The 19,128-nt window shown below is 43.3% G+C and overlaps 1 protein-coding gene across 5 annotated transcripts in view; it reads left to right on the top strand.

Moving 5' to 3' along the window:
- The first annotated feature begins 3,552 nt into the window (after positions 1-3,552).
- KIAA1549L (KIAA1549 like) overlaps positions 3,553-19,128 on the top strand; it is a 125,879-nt gene continuing 110,303 nt past the window's right edge. For 3 of the 5 annotated variants that reach the window (XM_075837777.1, XM_075837779.1, XM_075837780.1), the window contains exon 1: positions 3,553-4,113. In XM_075837777.1, coding sequence (XP_075693892.1) covers positions 3,948-4,113 — 166 coding nt within the window. In that variant the 5' untranslated portion in view covers positions 3,553-3,947. The remainder of the gene's footprint in view (positions 4,114-19,128) is intronic. The other 2 variants (XM_075837778.1, XM_075837781.1) reach the window with 1 other exon arrangement.

The following is a 19,128-nucleotide window of genomic DNA, read 5'->3' on the forward strand; positions in this document are numbered from 1 at the left end:
ACAGGATGAATTCATCTGCTCCGAAGACCACCTGTTGATCACCCCCCTTACAAAACCGCCATATTCAGGTTCTGGCACTGGGGCCCGCAGCCCGTCTTCTTGGCAGTGGAGAAGTCACAGTGCTGGTGACATGTAGCAACACTGGCACTTGCACGGTAAAGCAGGTGTCATACCAAATCTCGAAGCTTCGACCATGTCTTTAGTTCACCGTGGCTAAATAGGCCATTGGTGACACCCTCTCAGTCCATGAGTCAATGGGATAAATCTGTGTTGCATACACCAGGGACCAGAACTTCCTGTATGATGAAATTACATTCCGCACAGGCTTTTTACACGGAAAGGGAGGGGGTGGGTACACAAGCCTGGAAAAGTGTTGATGCGCCGTGGTGAATGTTATGGTGCCTGCAAAATCATCCATCATGACCGGATTGGCGAGGGGGGTCAGTGATGGGCTGGGTAGACATCCTTGGAGGGCCGCACAAACTTCACATGATAGCCAATGGTTCCCTGACCAATATTAGGTACCAGGATGAATTTCTCAGCCATTGTCAGACCTTATGTTGATGCAATGGGCCCTGGGTTCCAGGTGTAGGACAATGCCCGGCCTCATGTGGTCAGACGGTGTAGGCTGTTCTTGAATGACGAAGGCATTAATGCCATTGACTGGCCTCACGCTACGCAGACTTGAATCCTATGGAGAACCTCTGGGACATTATGAATCGGTGGATCTGATGCTGCTGAGTAGTGGCACAGACTGTCCTGGAGCTCGCAGATGCCCTGATCCAGCCATCTCATCAGGAGCATGCCCAGACGTCAGGAATGCCTACAGGCACGTCGGGCCATACACACTACTGAGTCACATTATGAGCTGCCATGATGAAGTTTAACGCAAATTGGATCTGCCTGTGATTTCAATATTTTACTTTAGATTTTTAGGGTATTTGGAATCAAGCCCTCAATTGGCTGGCTCCCGGAAGTTTAGTCCAGCCAAATTATGTATTCTTACATGGCGACAATGTAAGACATAGCCGGGACAAGTCCGCCAAAACAAGAGCTGCACTTACTTAGTAGATCTCCACTCTAGCTTATAAAACAGTAGACCCCCGCCCCCCCTGTGAGGGGCACATGCCCTATAGCAAGAATAAGCACAGCCACTTAAAGGTGTTGTATTACGACGACAACCTCTTTAAAGCTGCTGTGTTTATTCCTGCCAAAAGATTCTTGACCAAGTGCATGCAAAACTGCAAAGATTGAAGGCAACCCATGTGAAAAAGTGCAGCGCGGCTTGTGTTACCGTCCGTAGTCACTTGGAGTAAATCGCTTTTCAGGTCAGTCGGGCCAATCTACATTCCAGCTCAATATGGATAATGATACAGGCAAAGAAGTAGCGAAGGACGCTTTCATTTACACTGCAGCACTGATCACATAAAGCTCCTGGTGACATCATGCGGTAGAGTAGTTATTGGGCCCCTTCAGACACCAGGGCCTGGTGCTCCTTCCACATCCCTTACACCTCTCATCATAAGATTGATGTCCATATTGAATAACTGCAGCACAGCTACAGCATACTACGTCAGAAAAGTTAGGCTGGGTTCACACGACCTATTTTCAGGCGTAAACGAGGCGTATTATGCCTCATTTTACGCCTGAAAATAGGGCTACAATAAGTCGGCAAACATCTGCCCATTCATTTGAATGGGTTTGCCGACGTACTGTGCCGACGACCTGTAATTTACGCGTCGTCGTTTGACAGCTGTCAAACGACGACGCGTAAATGGACTGCCTCGGCAAAGAAGTGCAGGGCACTTCTTTGCCACGTAATTTGAGCTGTTCTTCATTGAACTCAATGAAGCACAGCTCAAGATTTACGAGCGTCTCAGACGCCTCGTAAATTACGAGGAGGAGCATTTACGTGTGAAACGAGGCAGCTGTTAACAGTCTGTCTTTTCACACGTAAATGCCTCTCATCGTGTGCACATACCCTAACACATTCACATGGGTTTTGGTTATATTTTTGACCAAAATTAGATAAATTAACCATTTATCTCACGGAGGGACAGTGTCGGCCGGGGATTCCTCTGGCACATCCTCCATCTATAAAGAACATGTGCACGTCAGCTTTTAATTGCATCGTAATCTTTGTTATAATTGCCCACACAAGACAGGTCGTCAATAATATGCCCTGGATATATTGTGAATCATTTCATTGTGAAATAGACCCTAGAGGCAAGTGATGGGCTGCAAAGTCCCCTCCAAATGGGGTTCTCTTCTGCTGTTAATTAAAGCCTCCGTACTGTTAAAGCAGGCTTACAGTGGGATCCCCTGGCAAACCAGTCCGACCCGGATGAGGGAGCGCAAACTTTTATATTGTGTACCCCAATATTGTATATATAATTGGAGGTCATACCCCCTGGCACCAATGAAGTGATTGCAACACATGGAATCAATGCTATTCACATTTGTGATTTCCTCATCTGCAACCCTTATACTTGTCCCTCATCCCACTAGAATGTACCTAACATAAGAGCAAAAATGAAAATATTTTTTTTTTGGGGTATTCAGCCCCTATGCAGACTTGTATATCTCCATGGTAGCAGACTAAAAAAAAAAATAAGTAGTCTAATCAATGTCATACTCCCTTTTTATCTGTTCCCTACTTCTTGTAACCTACCAAATGTACAAAGAAGTAGGTGACCGATTAAACGGAGTATGAATGCAGGATCAGACTACATAGGGTTGGGCTTGTAGTCTGTTACCAAAGAGACACATCGGTTTGCAGAAGAGCTGTAGAAACAAAACTAGGAGAGCTTTAAATATAGACGTAGCCTTTAATAAATCCCAAGCCGAAAAGCCAATAACAACCATTGGCGAAAGGCTACAAACATTTGTCAATATTGTGTCAATTATCAGGAAGATACGTTTTTGTTTTTTTTGTATTGTAATTGATGTATTTGGAAATTTTGACATGCTGTGGGCCATTAAAGATATTACTTGTAGATTTCCAGTGGTCAATTGCATATCAAATTGTTTACTTTATATGACACTTTTTTTTATAAAGTTACAAAAAATATTGGTTATTTTTTTTTAAGAAAAAGGTCTATGGCCAGCTTTAGTGCACATACTAGTCCTTCTCAATGAGTTAGAATATCATCAGAAAGTTAATTTATTTCAGTAATTCAATTAAAAAAGTGAAACTCATATATTCTATAGATTCATTACACACAGAGTGAAATATTTCCAGCAGGTTTTTCTTTTAATGTTGATGATTATGGTAACAGTTAATGAAAACCCAGAATATGAATTTCACTTTTTTAATTGAATAACTGAAATAAAATTAACTTTTTGATATTCTAACTCATTGAGAAGGACTAGTATAGCTATCATGACATTGCACTCTGACCGTCATACTCACACTCTGCCGCTAGATGGCAACCATCTCAGTACAGATAATAGACGTTGTGTGGATGTTTGCAGGTATGTAAATGGTCTCCCACTATCTCCCAGCTCAGGTTCCTGATTCCTCAGTCGATAAATATCAGTTGGTCCAGTATCTGTGCTGCTCTGTGTAATCTCCGAGGTCCTGCTCCTGACCTTCCCCTGTTTTACCAGCAGAGGTCGCCTTGGTCCTGCCAGTTCTCGCTGCTGTGAATGCGTTTTTAGCTGGTTGCTACGTGATCTCTTTCTCAATGAAAAGACGTTTCCAAGCTGCAATAACAGTTGCATCCCCAGAGCAACAGAAACACTGAATGACCACACCCCCAGCCGGCCAGAACAGGTCCACCTGGGTCATCTGTCACCAGATCCAGTACCTGAGCTACCCTGATGAACACCTAGCCCTGCACCAGCACCCAGGGGACCTCTCTTACAGTTGGATGCACCAATGACAGCTCATGATCCAAGGGGAGATTGCTTCTCATGCATTTCGGATACCTGCTTAACCCCCACTAATGTCTCCTGCTGAGAAGTGGCTTGGTGGAGCAGGTCAAGGCTTCCTTTCCATGGTGGCACAGGGATGGACTGTATGCAGATGCCCACCTCAAGGAGCAGCATGGGCCAGATGTTCAGCAATGCTGCTGGTGGCCCTGATTTCAGCGCTGCAGCACCCAGTGCAAGGTAAGAGGAGAGGACAGGGGGGTGCAGTCTGCTGCAAGTGCAACAGCGATGCCATACTGCACCATCCACCTGGGAGCTGTTACATATAGATTATAGGAAGTGGCAGGGTATACCCAGGGGGAAACGATCATGCCCTGTATTTGTACATATGCATATGCTCTTGAGATGCCATTGTTGCGTGGGTTAACCGGCTATGCCGCTGAGATTGTATGCAGGTGCATGGCAGAATAACATCAGTCACCTACAGAATACAGGCACATAGTGTGATCGTTCAATAGTCAGTCAATTGTGGTTCCTTGTGTGTCAGATACTGTTGAATTGGATATAATGTTGGCCTAAATTCACATATTCCAGCTCATGATAGATAGATAGATAGATAGATAGATAGATATTAGATAGACATGAGGTAGATAGATAGATCCATAGATAGATAGATGATAGATATGGGATAGATAGATAGATAGATAGATATTAGATCGACATGAGGTAGATAGATAGATAGATAGATAGATAGATAGATATAAGTAGATAGATAGATAGATATGAGATAGATAGATGATAGATAGATATAAGTAGATAGATAGATAGATATAAGGAGATAGATAGATAAATGGCTTTCCTCTGTGTTATTTGTATACACATTATATATAAGTAACAGCAGAATTGTATTTTGTGTCGTTGTTATATGTTTCCATTTTCTCACACTTTGTCATTTCTTTGTGCACAGTTGTCACATTCTGCTGATACGATCAGGTATATTATTTACCTGTGCTGCTGTTCTGTCCCTGTGATTGGTGGAATACAGATAATGTGACAGGTCACAGACATAAAGATTCAGCCACGATCAGATGTGGCAACGTTTGTCTGTAAACCACATCCATACAACAGATCAGAAGGGTTCACTTCAATGTAACGTATCTCATACTGAATATTCAGGTGGGACAGCAGTTAATACAATATCCCACCCCCTCCTCGTCCCTATTTGTGTAGTTCCAGGAGCTGAGATTTGCAGTGTTGTTTGACAGGGTCTTCACACTGAGGAGTTGGTGGTCAACAGTCAATTGCTGTTCCTAAGTAACATTAACAGTTTTTGACTTCTTTATCCTTTGTTTTGAACCCTGTCAAACAGCTCCCTGTATCTCAGCTTCTTGGACCCCTGAGTGTGTGACATGGGTGGGATACTTATCATAATCTGCCGTCACACCTAAAAATTCACGTTTTGGAGGTGTGGACCGGTCTGCAGGAGGTTTCTCTTTAAAATGTATACAGAGCGGTTCCTTTAATCATTAACATGACCCAGAAGGTGCTGGATTATCAAACATTCTGGATACTAATATAAATTTATTTGTAAGGGCAGAGAACCCCCATATATGCTGCTAACATCACATATCCTACCATCTGCTTCGTGTTTTTTGGGATTTAAGATTATCTTGAAGTTCTGTCCCTAAACAAGTGTTGGACTTTGTGGACTATTGGATGCTGAAGTAAAGGGATTTTATTGTGCATGTAAAGATCTGATAGTAAGAATTTTCTATACATTTGTAGCAAAGATCATAAAGATGAAACTGTATTTCTCGCAGGGGCGCACTGTTGTTGATGTCACATGTTTAAGTCTGGTAGATAGCTGTGACATCACAAATGCCTTTATGGTAGTTAAGCTTCTGTGACACCACAATTGTGTTTTAGTTAAGTAACTGCTGTGACATCCCAACTCTGTCAATCAAGTAAGCTATTGTGGCGACATACGTCTGTCAGCTTTTGTGACATCACAAGTGTGTTAAAATGAGGTAACATCGCAACTGTTTCCATCAGCTAAGCAGCAGTGACATCACAAGTGTGTTTCTATCAGGTAATCTGCTGTGACCTCACAAGTGTGTTTCTATCAGGTAATCTGCTGTGACATCACAAGTGTGTTTCTATCAGGTAATCTGCTGTGACATCACAAGTGTGTATCTATCAGGTAATCTGCTGTGACATCACAAGTGTGTTTCTATCAGGTAATCTGCTGTGACATCACAAGTGTGTTTCTATCAGGTAATCTGCTGTGACATCACAAGTGTGTTTCTATCGGGTAATCTGCTGTGACATCACAAGTGTGTTTCTATCAGGTAATCTGCTGTGACATCACAAGTGTGTTTCTATCGGGTAATCTGCTGTGACATCACAAGTGTGTTTCTATCAGGTAATCTGCTGTGACATCACAAGTGTGTTTCTATCAGGTAATCTGCTGTGACATCACAAGTGTGTTTCTATCAGGTAATCTGCTGTGACATCACAAGTGTGTTTCTATCAGGTAATCTGCTGTGACATCACAAGTTTTTCAGTCATGTAAACTCAGGGGTGGACTTGCCATATATCCTCTTAAATTAGCAATTGGAAATCAAGGAGCCCATATATCTGTTCTTACAACAACAGAGGACGCTGTGTATCCGCTCTCTGTCAGGAATCACATTATCAGATATTCCAGTATATGAGATGATCCTATAAGATTGTATAAAATAAATCTGTTGGGTAGAGAATCTCCCTAATAGACAGGCTACTATGTAATTCCAGTGTGGCATCATATTGTGTCTTCATGCGGCACCATATTTCTCCCTAGAAGCGATGCTACCTCCATAATAAGACATGCGTTGGTACATGCCACCATTTTTTTTCTCCTCACAGATTTCATATAAAAATGTAGGCACTGTTAAATATGATGTGACAGGTACACAGAGCTACATTTTGGGCCCATAGCAGTGTAGGGGCGTTGTGTTATGGATCCATGCAACACAGATTAAGGCCTCATTCACACGACCGTAGCCATGTGCACGACCGTGATTTTTGGGTCGGACGGCTGCGGAGTGTCACCTGCGAGCCGCCCGCAAATCGCGGGATGTGCACATGGCCGCGTGCATTATTTAATAAGAATTGAGTTTACAGGCCTCAGTGATGTCCTACAGGGCAATTTTGGCTTTCCAAAAATACATAAGATGAAAATAGATTTTTGGTACATTTTGATTGTAGATGAGCAAGTAGTACGTCTCTGAGCAGATGGCAGGAGGTGGGAAGTGGAACAGGTAAAATGTAGCCTAAATGGCTCATTTCCATATGTTAGTCTAAAGGTGACCATAAACCTGCAAGAGCTGTCGGCCGAATGCCCATTCGGCCGAAAACTATCCCTCCCAACTTCCCCAGTTCTCACTGCGGAGAAAACCGCTGCCAGACATCTCTGATATTCACAATGCCCGATCTTTTCTTCCCCAACATCTGCTGAACTAATGTCGGCCAAACATCCGATTTACATTAGATGGTCGGCTGGTCCTGAAGAAATCGTTGGGTTTTACTGACGTTAGTCTAGTGTGTATGGACACCTGAAGTGATGGCAGTATTTAAAGGCAGGAATCATTCCCACAGATAAGGGCAAGAGGGCAATATCTTCCAAAAAGTTGATTGTCTTTATATACCGTATGTATGTCAGTGTCAGACAAATATGAGCGACCCATAAAGGTAAAAATACTACCGGGCAGTTTTATTTAGGCCCTGTTCACATGGAGTTCTTTTACAAGTTTTTTGCTGTGGAAACCAGGACAAAAAAGTGACAAAAACCGAACTAAATTGCCTCCCATTGATTACAATGGGAGGTGGAGGCGTTTTTTTCCCCCACGTGCAGAAAAAAACGCTCCCAGGAAAAAGAAACGACACGCCCTATCTTGAGGCTGACGCGTTTTTTTTACGTGTTTTGTGAACCGCTCGCTTGCCTGTTGAACAAAGAGTTAAAAAAAATGCGGCAAAAAAACGCCTGTGGTGCAAAAGCACTTAAAAAAACCGGAGCTGATTTTTACAGGCACAATTTTCTGCCTGCAGAAAAACTCTGTGTGAACGGGGCCTAATAATGGCTGATAGATGGATTGCCTAAAGCTAGCGGTGCTAGGCTGAAGAGGCGCCACATTTTCCAATGACGTGCCCGCTGTTTGATAGATTTGTGGCATCTTAGACTCCTTTCCCTTCTTAACATCACCTACTGGGTTGTATTATTGAGACCAGTATTCTGTGCCACAAAACTGGCCAGTGGTCACGTAAAGGCTTGTATGGAAGAAGAGACACTTTAAAAAAGCCCCTCTATGTCCAGGCGGATATACGCTGCTGCCCCTCCTAGGCTGTTGCCTTTTTTCGGACCTCCATGTAGTTCTACATAGATCATTATTGCGCTGGATTCTTGGGTCGCATTGATTGGTAGGACTCATTGACTTTCTGCAGACATACGCACTGGGTTTCAGTACATTTGTCAGGGCTAATATTATTATATTGGCGAGTGGATGACTCATCGTGTGAAGAACGGGTCAGCGTTAAGTATGTATTTCTCATTAGTTATTTAGCACTGACTTATTCTGCAGTGCCCATTTAATAGGAGGCCAGTGATATAACTGGATTTTCGGGAGGCTGTATCGAAACACATACAAACTATATGTAGAATCAGCTGCCCGGTCAGATATGACCCTATAGCTCCAGCGCAAAAAACGTTCGTATCAGGGAGATATGGTAAATAGAGGTGGGTGAATATGTACAATTCTCTATCAGTGCCCATTGCTTCACTGGGGGTCTCACGTTGAGAAAATCTCTTGGTTATTCTAGACTATAATTCTAGATTATACTGTATATAGAGTGGATTTGTCCCACAGTTGCCTCATTGTAGAAAGTTCCGTCTATGAGTCAGGCCGTCTCTTTTAGAAGCCGCTCTAGATCACAGTAGAGATATAAAATATCCCAGCAGTGTCTGGACTCCGCATTGCTATATTACATCTGGCTTTAGTTGTCGTGTCGACATTTATCATATAGCTCTGCAGGCGGAACATTTACTCTTTCCTTCACCGAGTCGTAGTGAGAAGCGGTTTCGTTCTTAATATTAATAGACACTGTATAAAAATGGATCGTAGAGATTGTAAACACACATACATATATATTTATGTATCTACACATAGAGACCCCTATACAGGGGGGACCCCATCCTATCCAGTGTCTGACAATGCACTGCCCCCTAAGAATGCATTAACACTGTGGCTTTGGTGGGCCTTTTGGGTTGTCACCTAATTTGCCTTGATCGGAAGTAATGGGCATGCTATGTCACATGATGCACTGAGAATGTAGTGAGTGTGCTTAGTACATTGCTTCTCCTCTGTATGGACATCTGGTATATGCCCGTATGCCCCTATTAAGTGAGAGTCTGTTTGCCCACAGGATCCTTGAACATGAATATATAAATACATTTTATTCTGTCACTCCTCATCTGTTTCCTCTTTTATACTGGACTAGTAATAAAAGAAAATAAAAAAAAAAATAGAAAAAAACTATTATCTTTTCACTTCCTCGGGGCAGAAGGGCCGGTGGCACATCCTCATTGTGATCCATGATCAGCCCTTTTATAGAGCGTGTTGTGATGTCCGTGGGAATGTCACCGCTCAGCAGGTCGTGATTATGGATGACACCTCATCATGTACGGCAGGGAGCAGGTGGCGGCGGGGGAGGCAGTGCTTGATCAAAGCTACATACTGAAGCCAGGGGCGTAACTATAGGGGTGCAAAAGGTTGTATTCACACCTGGGCCCTAATGCCTGATGGAGCCCCAAAGGCCCCTGGATACATTTTTAGAAACACCAGTATTGTAAATGGCACATTGTAGGCTTCAGGTTACCACTTTGTATGGAACCATAGACGTTTATTTATTTGTGCCTGGAAAATCCCTGTAAATTTGTGAACTGTTTTTATGTTATTCCCTATAACATGGTGGTTGTTTTCCAAATCTTTCATCGTGAGGATTAGTGATCTCAGTTATGGTTTTGCGTTCTTCTCGGGTTCTGTTGGGCAGAGCTCAGCGCATTACGTCACTACACTGACAATGACATAGAGGCTCGTTCTAGGGGTCAGGCACCGTTGTTCATCAGGCGAGAGGGAAAGATCTCAGCCAACCACGTGCTCCTCAACTGAGATTGCCAAAGGAAATAAATCAGTTTGTTTAAAGTCTGTAACCATAGCAACAGAATTCCGTAAATTGTCCTTCACGGAGCACCTCCCTAGACAAGACAGAGTGCAATCTTATTGTCCTTACTCACACACTAATGGCTGAGATTACTCAGATTACAGATTATGCAGAGTTCAGTTGAAATTGGAGCTACAAAAAGTCTGACCGTAATGAGAATCTGTCACCATCCATTTTTTTTTTAATCAATTCCTTACAGCAGCCTAATTTCATTCTTACCTTTTTTCTCTATATAATATCCATGCTTTTATATTCTGTGGCAAATATGTATATACAATGGGGGCTGCCATTTTGAATATTTGCGCTTGACCCGTTCATCTTCTTCTCTAGATAAAATCTAGTTTCAACCCCTACTGTCAAAATCACACATGTCCATCTGAGGAAGGGCTATATTCCGGTATTTCGACATTTATGTACTTGATAGTGATTACACTAGTTGACGGGATTGGACAAAAATTGTACTGATTGCGGTACTGTCAACGGAACAGGGTTACTTGTGATCGCCAGCGCTGGAGGCCTGGGTGCGACCGCAACCTCTGCACCCCCTATAACTAACACCTCTAGTCTAATGTCTATAAACTCCAGCAATATCCGACGATGGGGGAAAATGGATCAGACCAAACTATCTATTAGAGATAAGCAGTTGTCTGGCATCTGCTTATCTATCTTTATTGCTTATAAAACAGACTCGTTGAAACAAACCCAATTTTTAGCGTCTTTGGCCAACAGTCATGTCTTGTCTATGGCTGGCTTTAGATAATCCCCCAACTCTTTACACTATGCTTGGTGGGTTTGGGAATTTCCAGTGGTATCTTTTTTGGGCAAGTTTGTGCATGCATGGGAGAGGGGAACGACAGTGTCTCCTTAATTATACAAAAAGTACACAAAAAACCAGTACTACTACATAGCTCAGACCACAAGATACAACGACAACAAAAGAAGTCCAGCGCATAATAAATGTGTGGTGACAGCCGGATACGAGGGGACGAGGCTGTCGTTTGTATTGGTCAGATGCCATGCCAACCTGCACAAAGACAAAGTGACTATGAACTACCTGTGACCATATAGCGGCGGACTACCCCCTATATGTAATCACATAGTAAACGATGACTGGAATGAATACAGCATTATACACTCAGGAGTTCCCTGTATTGTAGTAGTAGTTTTGTAGGTCTGGCCTCTTCAAGGTATGGACTTTAGATGCCCACTTCAGTTTTTTCCGTCAGGGTGCTATCCGTTGTTTTAACTGATAGCACCCTGACACTTTAATTTCAATGGGCCATGCCTACTTCCGATGTTTTAACGGAACCGTGCGGCTGTTCCGTCAAAAATAGGACAGGTCCTACTCCTGCCCGTTTTTGACGGAACAGTCACTGCCTTTTCATTGATTTGGAAAGTGAAACAACAGACTGCACACGGAAGCCGTCCGTGTGCAGCCCATGTTTCACGGAACTGTCATTAGCGGCCATGCAACGGCCGATGGAAGTGTGCATGCAGCCTAAGACATTGCATGGCCAATTTCAACCCCAGGTAGATGATTTGCCCAAATTTTGAGCGTAACTACTAGGGTAGCAGGCACTGTAGTTGATATGATGCCCAGTAGCGTATATAGTGTAAGGTGCCCCATAGCAAAAATTAACTGTAGGCCTCTTACAGTTGCTGCTTGGCACCACCACACTCCTAATCACCTGTGACAGGTAGTCCTGGTGCCCCCATCCCACTTATATGACTCTAGTACGTTCTGCCCTTAATAAAAACATAAGAACTTGTCCTTGGTCAGATTAGAAAACAGCGCTGCAAGGTAGCAGTGCTGACCAGTACAAGTACCTCCATTAACAGTGCCGTTAGAGTGACCCCATAAACAGTGCCAGAAGAATTCCCCCAGTAAACAAAAATAAAATAATCTCTAGTAAAATCTGATCAGCCATAGCATTAAATCCATCTTCCTAAAATAGTGCTGGTCACCTCTGTACCGCCAAAACAGCTCTGACCTGTCGAGGCATGGACTCCACAAGACCTTTGAAGGTGTCCTGTGGTATCTGGCAGCAAGACTTTATCAGCAGATCCTTTAAAGGGGTTATTCAGAATTAGAAAAACATGACTGGTTTCTTCCAGGAACAGCACCATACCTGTCCATGGGTTGTGTCGGGTATTGCATCTTGGTTACATTGAAGTTAATGGGTCTGAGCTGCAATAACACAAGGACTGGTGCGGGGCTGTTCCTGGAAGAAAGTAGCCATGTTTTTCTAATCCTGGACAATCCCTTTAAGTCCTGTAAATTGCGAGGTGCGGCCTCCATGGATCAGACTTAGTTTTCCAGCACATCCCACAGATGTTCAATGGGATTGAGATCTGGGGAAATTGGAGGTCTTCAACGCCTTGAACTCTTGGTCATGCTCTTGAAACCCTTCCTGAAAGAAGCCACTGCCATTAGGGAATACCGCTGCCATGAAGGGATTGTACTTGGTCATCAGCAATGTTGTGGTACGTGTCAAAGTAACATCCACATGAATGTCAGGACCTAAGGTTTTCCAGCAGAACATTGTCCAGAGCATCACACTGCCTCAGCCGGCTTGTCTTCTTCCCATAGTGCATCTTGGTGCCATCTCTTCCCCAGGTAAGTGACGCTCACTCACCCGGCCGTCCACATAATGTAAAAGAAAATGTGATTCATCAGACCAGGCACCTTCTTCCATTGCTTCATGGTTCAGTTCTGATGCTCACATGCCCATTGTAGGCACTTTCGGCGGTGGACATGGGTCAGCATGGGCACTCTGACCGATATGCGGATTCGCAACCCTAAACCCAGCAAGCTGCAATGCTCTGTGTGTTCTAACATCTTTCTATCATAGCCAGCAGTAACTTTTTAAGCAATTTGTGCTACAGCATCTCTTCTGTGGGACCAGACCGGCTGTATTGGGGATGTATTGGGCCCTCACTTTCCCCACGCATTAATGTCCTTCCTTGGATCACTTTTGGTAGGTACTAACCAGGGCATACCGGGAACACCCAACAAGACCTGCTGTTTTGGAGATGTTTAGATCCTTACACTTGCCCATTTTTCCTGCTTCCAACACATCAACTTTAAGAACTGACTGTTCACTTGCTGCCCAATATATTCCATCCCTTGACAGGCGCCATTGTAACAAAGTAATCAATGTCATTCACTTCGCTTGGCAGTGGTAATAATATGGCTGAACGTTATATACTGTATAACGTCCCTGAGTGGTCCTCATCTGTCAGGTTGTAAACAATTCTATTCAGCATTTTATTTTTTTTATTTTTTTTACCAAGAAAATAGTGTGACAACCAGGATGATGGCTACCACAAGGGTTGCGCTATCCCAATACATCCCCTACTTGGGTACAGTTAGACAGATTCACTGTCCGTTAGAGTATGTGCACACACAAAATAAAAAACGTCTGAAAATACGGAGCTGTTTTGAAGGGAAAACAGCTCCTGATTTTCAGACGTTTTTTAAGCCATTCGTGATTTTCGCGACGTTCATAACGGCCGTTTTTTAAGCTGTTTTTCTATAGAGTCTATGAAAAACGGCTCCAAAAATGGCTGAAGAAGTGATCTGCACGTCTTTTTAGAAAAACGGCCACATAAAAAACGCCCCGTCGGAACAGAACGCCGTTTTTCTGTTTCCGATTTTTTGCCCGTTTTTCGGGCTGAAAAACGTCTGAAAACACTCTGTGTGAACATACCCTTACTCTGAAAAAGCTTGAGCTAAATCTGTAATAGAGGCCTAATTGATTGTCACCCAGGTTGTAGTTTTGCAAAAGCTGGAGAGCCACAGGTAGGGGACTACTGCTTTAGGCCCCTGCACACCACTGTATTTTTCATCTGTAATTACGGACCGTATTTATGGACCCATTCATTTCTATCGGCGACGGACACCTTTCCTTATTTTTATGAAAAAATACGAAGTATTAGAAGTCTATGGCCCCCTCCATAATTACGGATGGCTTCGGATGTGTATTCATAGCCGTCCGTAATTACGGAAGCGTTGCTATGAGACGCCAGGGGATTACCCAAGATTCGTCCCTGTTTTTTTGCGGATCCGTAAATGGGGATGTGTTACGGATGCAATACGGACGGTATTTACGGACACCCTTCCGTATATGCGGATGATTTACGGATGACTATAAATTACTACGGATCCGTATTTACGGATGGGTGAAAAATACGGTGGTGTGCATGGGGCCTTACAGTCTACTGGCCTGGAATTATCTACAGAACCTCCAATTTGTACCAAGAAATGACAGCGCTCTAGAAGTCCATAGTATGTGAGCATCCTCCGCTTATCAATTCGCCGTCCAAGGTCAATCTATGTTTTGTTCGTAGCGTAATGGGAATTAAATGGCAGAGACAGATCATTAATCTTGTGTTAATATACGATTAGTCCTTTCTGTCTACGTATTGGAAACCTATGTACATGACTATACGTGCCAGTACCTAGACCCACTACTTTACCGCTATGGTAGTAAATAAAACAAAAAACGCTTTCTATTAAAGCTTATCCAAACGTTCAGGTGACTTTTCTTCATTTGAAAAATCTGATTAATAAAGCAGCAAACTCCTGGCAAACTTGCTACCCTCACCACCATTCCTATTCCTTGAGCGTTGGACCTCAGTAATATCAGACAGACTAGTTGCTAGAAATTTGCTACCTAACAACCGCTTGTATCCCTAGCAACCATTGTCAGACAGACCTGACTAAGCTATTTAGATTGAAGCTGAATTGGCATTATGTTTGCAGGTAGAATACAGCTTTGACCCTGTTCACATCAGGTTTTTTTTGGCCTACATTTAGCATATATCCCTGGAAAAGCTTCCGACGTATAAACTAAACGTAGGCTGTGGCGGATGCCTAAAAGGTATTCTGACGTATACCACACCAACGGAGGCAAAAAGGCCTCCGTCGGCCTAATGGAGCTCTATGGACACATTTAGCGCACATGTTGGAAGCTTTCCTTGTATACATGCTAAACATAGGGCCAAAACGTGATGTGAACAGGGCCTTAGTAATTCGATTTTTCTAAAAATAAACTAATTTAAGAATCTTTTTCCGGGAGACTTAAGATGCGGCGCTCATTGCATGTCACGCCCCCATAATGACAGCGAAAATTCTTCAATTAACCTCGCCATCAGAGTGTTTCCACACAAAGGGGTATTCCTGTCACAATAAGCTATCACCTATCCACTGGGTAGGTGATAACTATTAGATTGGTGGGGGTCCGACTGCTGTGACCCCTACCAATCGGCTGAACAAGGGTCACGTATTTCCCATTGCCCCCGTCATAAGCATTCTGCCAGGAGGTGTTCAAAGGAGCGGAGGTCGGGCATGACGGACGGAAATTGCCGAGCTTAACAGTCGGACCCTCACCGATCTCATAGTTATCAACTATCCAGTGGATAGATCAGAACTTTTTGTGACCGGAATACCCCTTTAATTTGCTACTGTATTACACTTACCGAACTTTACCCAAATTTATTTTTTGATTTTGAGAGGAGATGAGCTTTTCATGCATGCCTATGGATTTAGTATGAGCAGTCCTTGGATATAGGCAGAAGTGGTGGTGGTTTAAGACGGCATTGTGTAAGGACTGACTTGTGTAATTCACTAAACTCAAACAATGTAAGGTGAATGTGAAAAGCCGGAGCGGCCGTATAGAATTACACAGGAAAGCAGTAATTAGAAAATGTGATCTTCATCATTATGCTACAAGACAACAGACGTAGCTAAGGACGCAGGATTTTCTTCATATGTCATTGTTGTTAATGAATACTTTACCTAAATGGAGGGACGGCATTCATATACAAGGCTTACATGGGATGGTCTTTTGCTCTTCACTGGATACTTTCTCCTATCAATTACCCCGGGTTATTTTATTGCTCATGTAAGACTTTCATTCACACACTTTACAAATCTCCACGTACAGAATATAGCAGAATCCACTTGGGGTAGTTCACAATCCAATGTTAAAGAAAAGTACCAACTGACCGGACCCCACCGATCGTCAGAGCGAAGAAGGAACAGCAGCTCTGGCTGTGCTTCCGCTCCTTTACAGATTTTTCATGCACCCCTACGCAGGGAATAAGCTGAAAGGATCGACAGGACTCCCAGAATTCCCCCATGATCATATTGTTAGGCCATATTCTATTATTAGATAGGAATATCCCTTTAAGAATATCTATGTTTATATTTAAAGGAACACTCTGGGCAAAACACTCTTGTGCCTAAAGTGGGAGGGGCATAACATAGGAATTAAAAAACACCAAACAGTGAATCCCTGTGTCATGCTCCGCCCACTTATGCCCTGTACTAGGCATAACAGTGTTTGTTAGTTTTGTCCAGAGTGTTCCTTTAACTATTTTATACAACGCTGCTTTAATTATTGGTATAGGACATATTTCATGTATGTAGAAAAAGCAATTTTCTGTTCATAATATTGGGTACTTTTTTTTTAAGAGATATTATGGACCTGCCTAAAACAACCCCCCATCCTTCCCACCAAAGGCATAGTCCCAGATTTGGTGGTACAGTCCCATTTTTCCTAGCAGTATTATGTGGGCTTTGTCCGACTGTTGTCTAAATTGGGTGTTGTCTAAATTGGGGGTTGTCTAAATTGGGGGCTCAATAGAAGTTGCTAATATGGGGCAGAACATTTTGCTTGCTCCAATTACCTGCATAAGAAATTTATCACTGCAAGGCCAGGCATGGGTTAAAAAATGTCTTCACAGCATTGTAAGACCAAGATCAATAACCATAGGAAATGTCCGGTTTCTGTAATGGGTAATTGAGTATATGACGGTCATTTATTTTCCCAGGGGACATTCGTTATCGTATAAATGTTATTAGTTAATTTCTATTACATTGAGCGCTGATGTTTTTTCTTTTTTTCTTATCACTTTCTCTTGTCTCCTGTTCAATAGAAATAAAATTTGTCATAGCTGGCAATGCGATACCAGGAAGGAAAACCGTGTCTTCATAAACAGTGGCAGGGTGCCCCATAAAGAGTGCCAGAGCGTTATTATTAATAGTAACCGAGTGCCCTTAATTATAGCACCAGTGTGCCCCAATAAATAGAGGGAGTGCCCCCATGAACAATACCAGAGAAATAATCCGAATAGCAAAGTCAGAGTGCCCAGACGGACTGAGCCAGATTGCCCCATTAACAGTGCGCTCCCATAAACAAATTCAGAGTTCCCTCATTAACAAGAGTGCACCAAAAATAGTGGCAGGAGGCAAAGGAAGCTCACCCAAAATATACAGGGCTTATCAAATGCTACTTGAGTTTTCTGGTGTAGAAAAGTCGCAAAAGCGTCAATCTTCAAAGAAAATTGGGACTTTTTGTGTCATTTACGCCATTCACGGAACACTACAAAAAAGTGGGTGGAGCATAGAAGAAGGGGCAGGTCCATCCACGGCTGGACAGATTTATTATAATTTATGCCAGAAATTGGTGAAAAATATAGCGCAAATCTACACTAGCTCATAGTCTATATATTTTACATTATGGCGCACGGACGGCCATAGATGCGCGTAATTTCTTAAATGGCAAGCACCTCTTGATGAATTACGCCAGCGCTTTTTAGATTAAGATTGGCGTATGAAATGTTAAGCTTGCTAAACGCCCCCCCCCCCTTGTGTGTGTATTTTGTGTCAAACCCCCTGCCTTGATAAAATCCTTAAAACCTTACGTCACTGACACTGTAATTTATGATCGTATATAATAATAAATAATAATATTCATTGTATATAGGTAATAAATTACGATTTTTATTTTAAACTGGACAGACCCCAGCACCAAATAGACATTGCTAGGACTCCGCATAAGACTTCATCTACCAGGCCCGGGTGTCCCTGTAGTGAAGAAGAGACGCTGCGTCCAGGATAGCTGAGAGCCATTGGCAGCAGTGGTTAGAATAATGTCCCCCGCATATGTTTGTAGACCCCCTTCCCTCTTTACCGCACTGCAGTGAGGTCACGTATCCCCTTGCATTGTGATTGGTAATGAAGCTCGCCCCTGGGACATTAGGAATGTGGTGCACAAGTTACTGTTGTTGGCAAGACAGGGATTTTCTTCCCACTGATCGCACAATCTCAGGCTGCAGGACTGATAATTCTTCACATCCGCACCAAGTCCCTGCTGTGCACAGCGTATTATACAACAAACAGGACCATGTATCCGATCCTCTAAATGTTATCACATTTCCTAGTGATAAGGAGCCGTACAGATTTACTTACGTGAATTCTGATCCCTCCTTAGGCCAGATTCACACGAACGTGTCCGTTTTGCGTTCGCAAAAAAGCTGCGTTTTTCCTGCGTTGCAGTTCCGTGTGCCATCGGTGTGTCTTCTGTGTGGCATCAGTTTTTCATGTCAGCATTGGTGCACATTTTTTTATTTATTTGTTTTTTCTCTACAATTGGTGCGTGACTCACGGACCGCACCCGGATGACGTCCGTGTGCTGTCCGTGATTTTCACGCATACATTGAATTCAATGGATGAGTGATCCGCAAAAACGCATCGGAATAGGACATGCAGTGAGTTTCACGCAACGGAAACAAGCTGTGTGAAAAATCACACATGTCTGAATAGCCCCATTGAGTTGCATAGGTCCGTGTGCTGTCCGTTGTTTACACGCACAGCACAACGTATACAATGTTTGTGGGAATCAGGTCTTAGGCAGCTGTAGATGTATTTTAGATGTAGTGTCCCAGAAATGTTGTGTCTAACCTGCATATTTAGGGTCTTTTACCATCCTTTTGCAGCTTTCTTTAGGTGCACATTTTCTCTCCATGCTTGCTGAGTGGGCGGGCTCATAAGAGCTATGCTGAGTGGGCGGGCTCATAAGAGCTGTGCTGAGTGGGCGGGCTCGTAAAAGCTGTGCTGAGTGGGCGGGCTCATAAGAGCTGTGCTGAGTGGGCGGGCTCATAAGTGCTGTGCTGAGTGGGCGGGCTCATAAGAGCTGTGCTGAGTGGGCGGGC

This window comes from Rhinoderma darwinii, chromosome 9 (genome assembly GCF_050947455.1).
Source record: "Rhinoderma darwinii isolate aRhiDar2 chromosome 9, aRhiDar2.hap1, whole genome shotgun sequence".
NCBI lineage: Eukaryota > Metazoa > Chordata > Amphibia > Anura > Rhinodermatidae > Rhinoderma > Rhinoderma darwinii.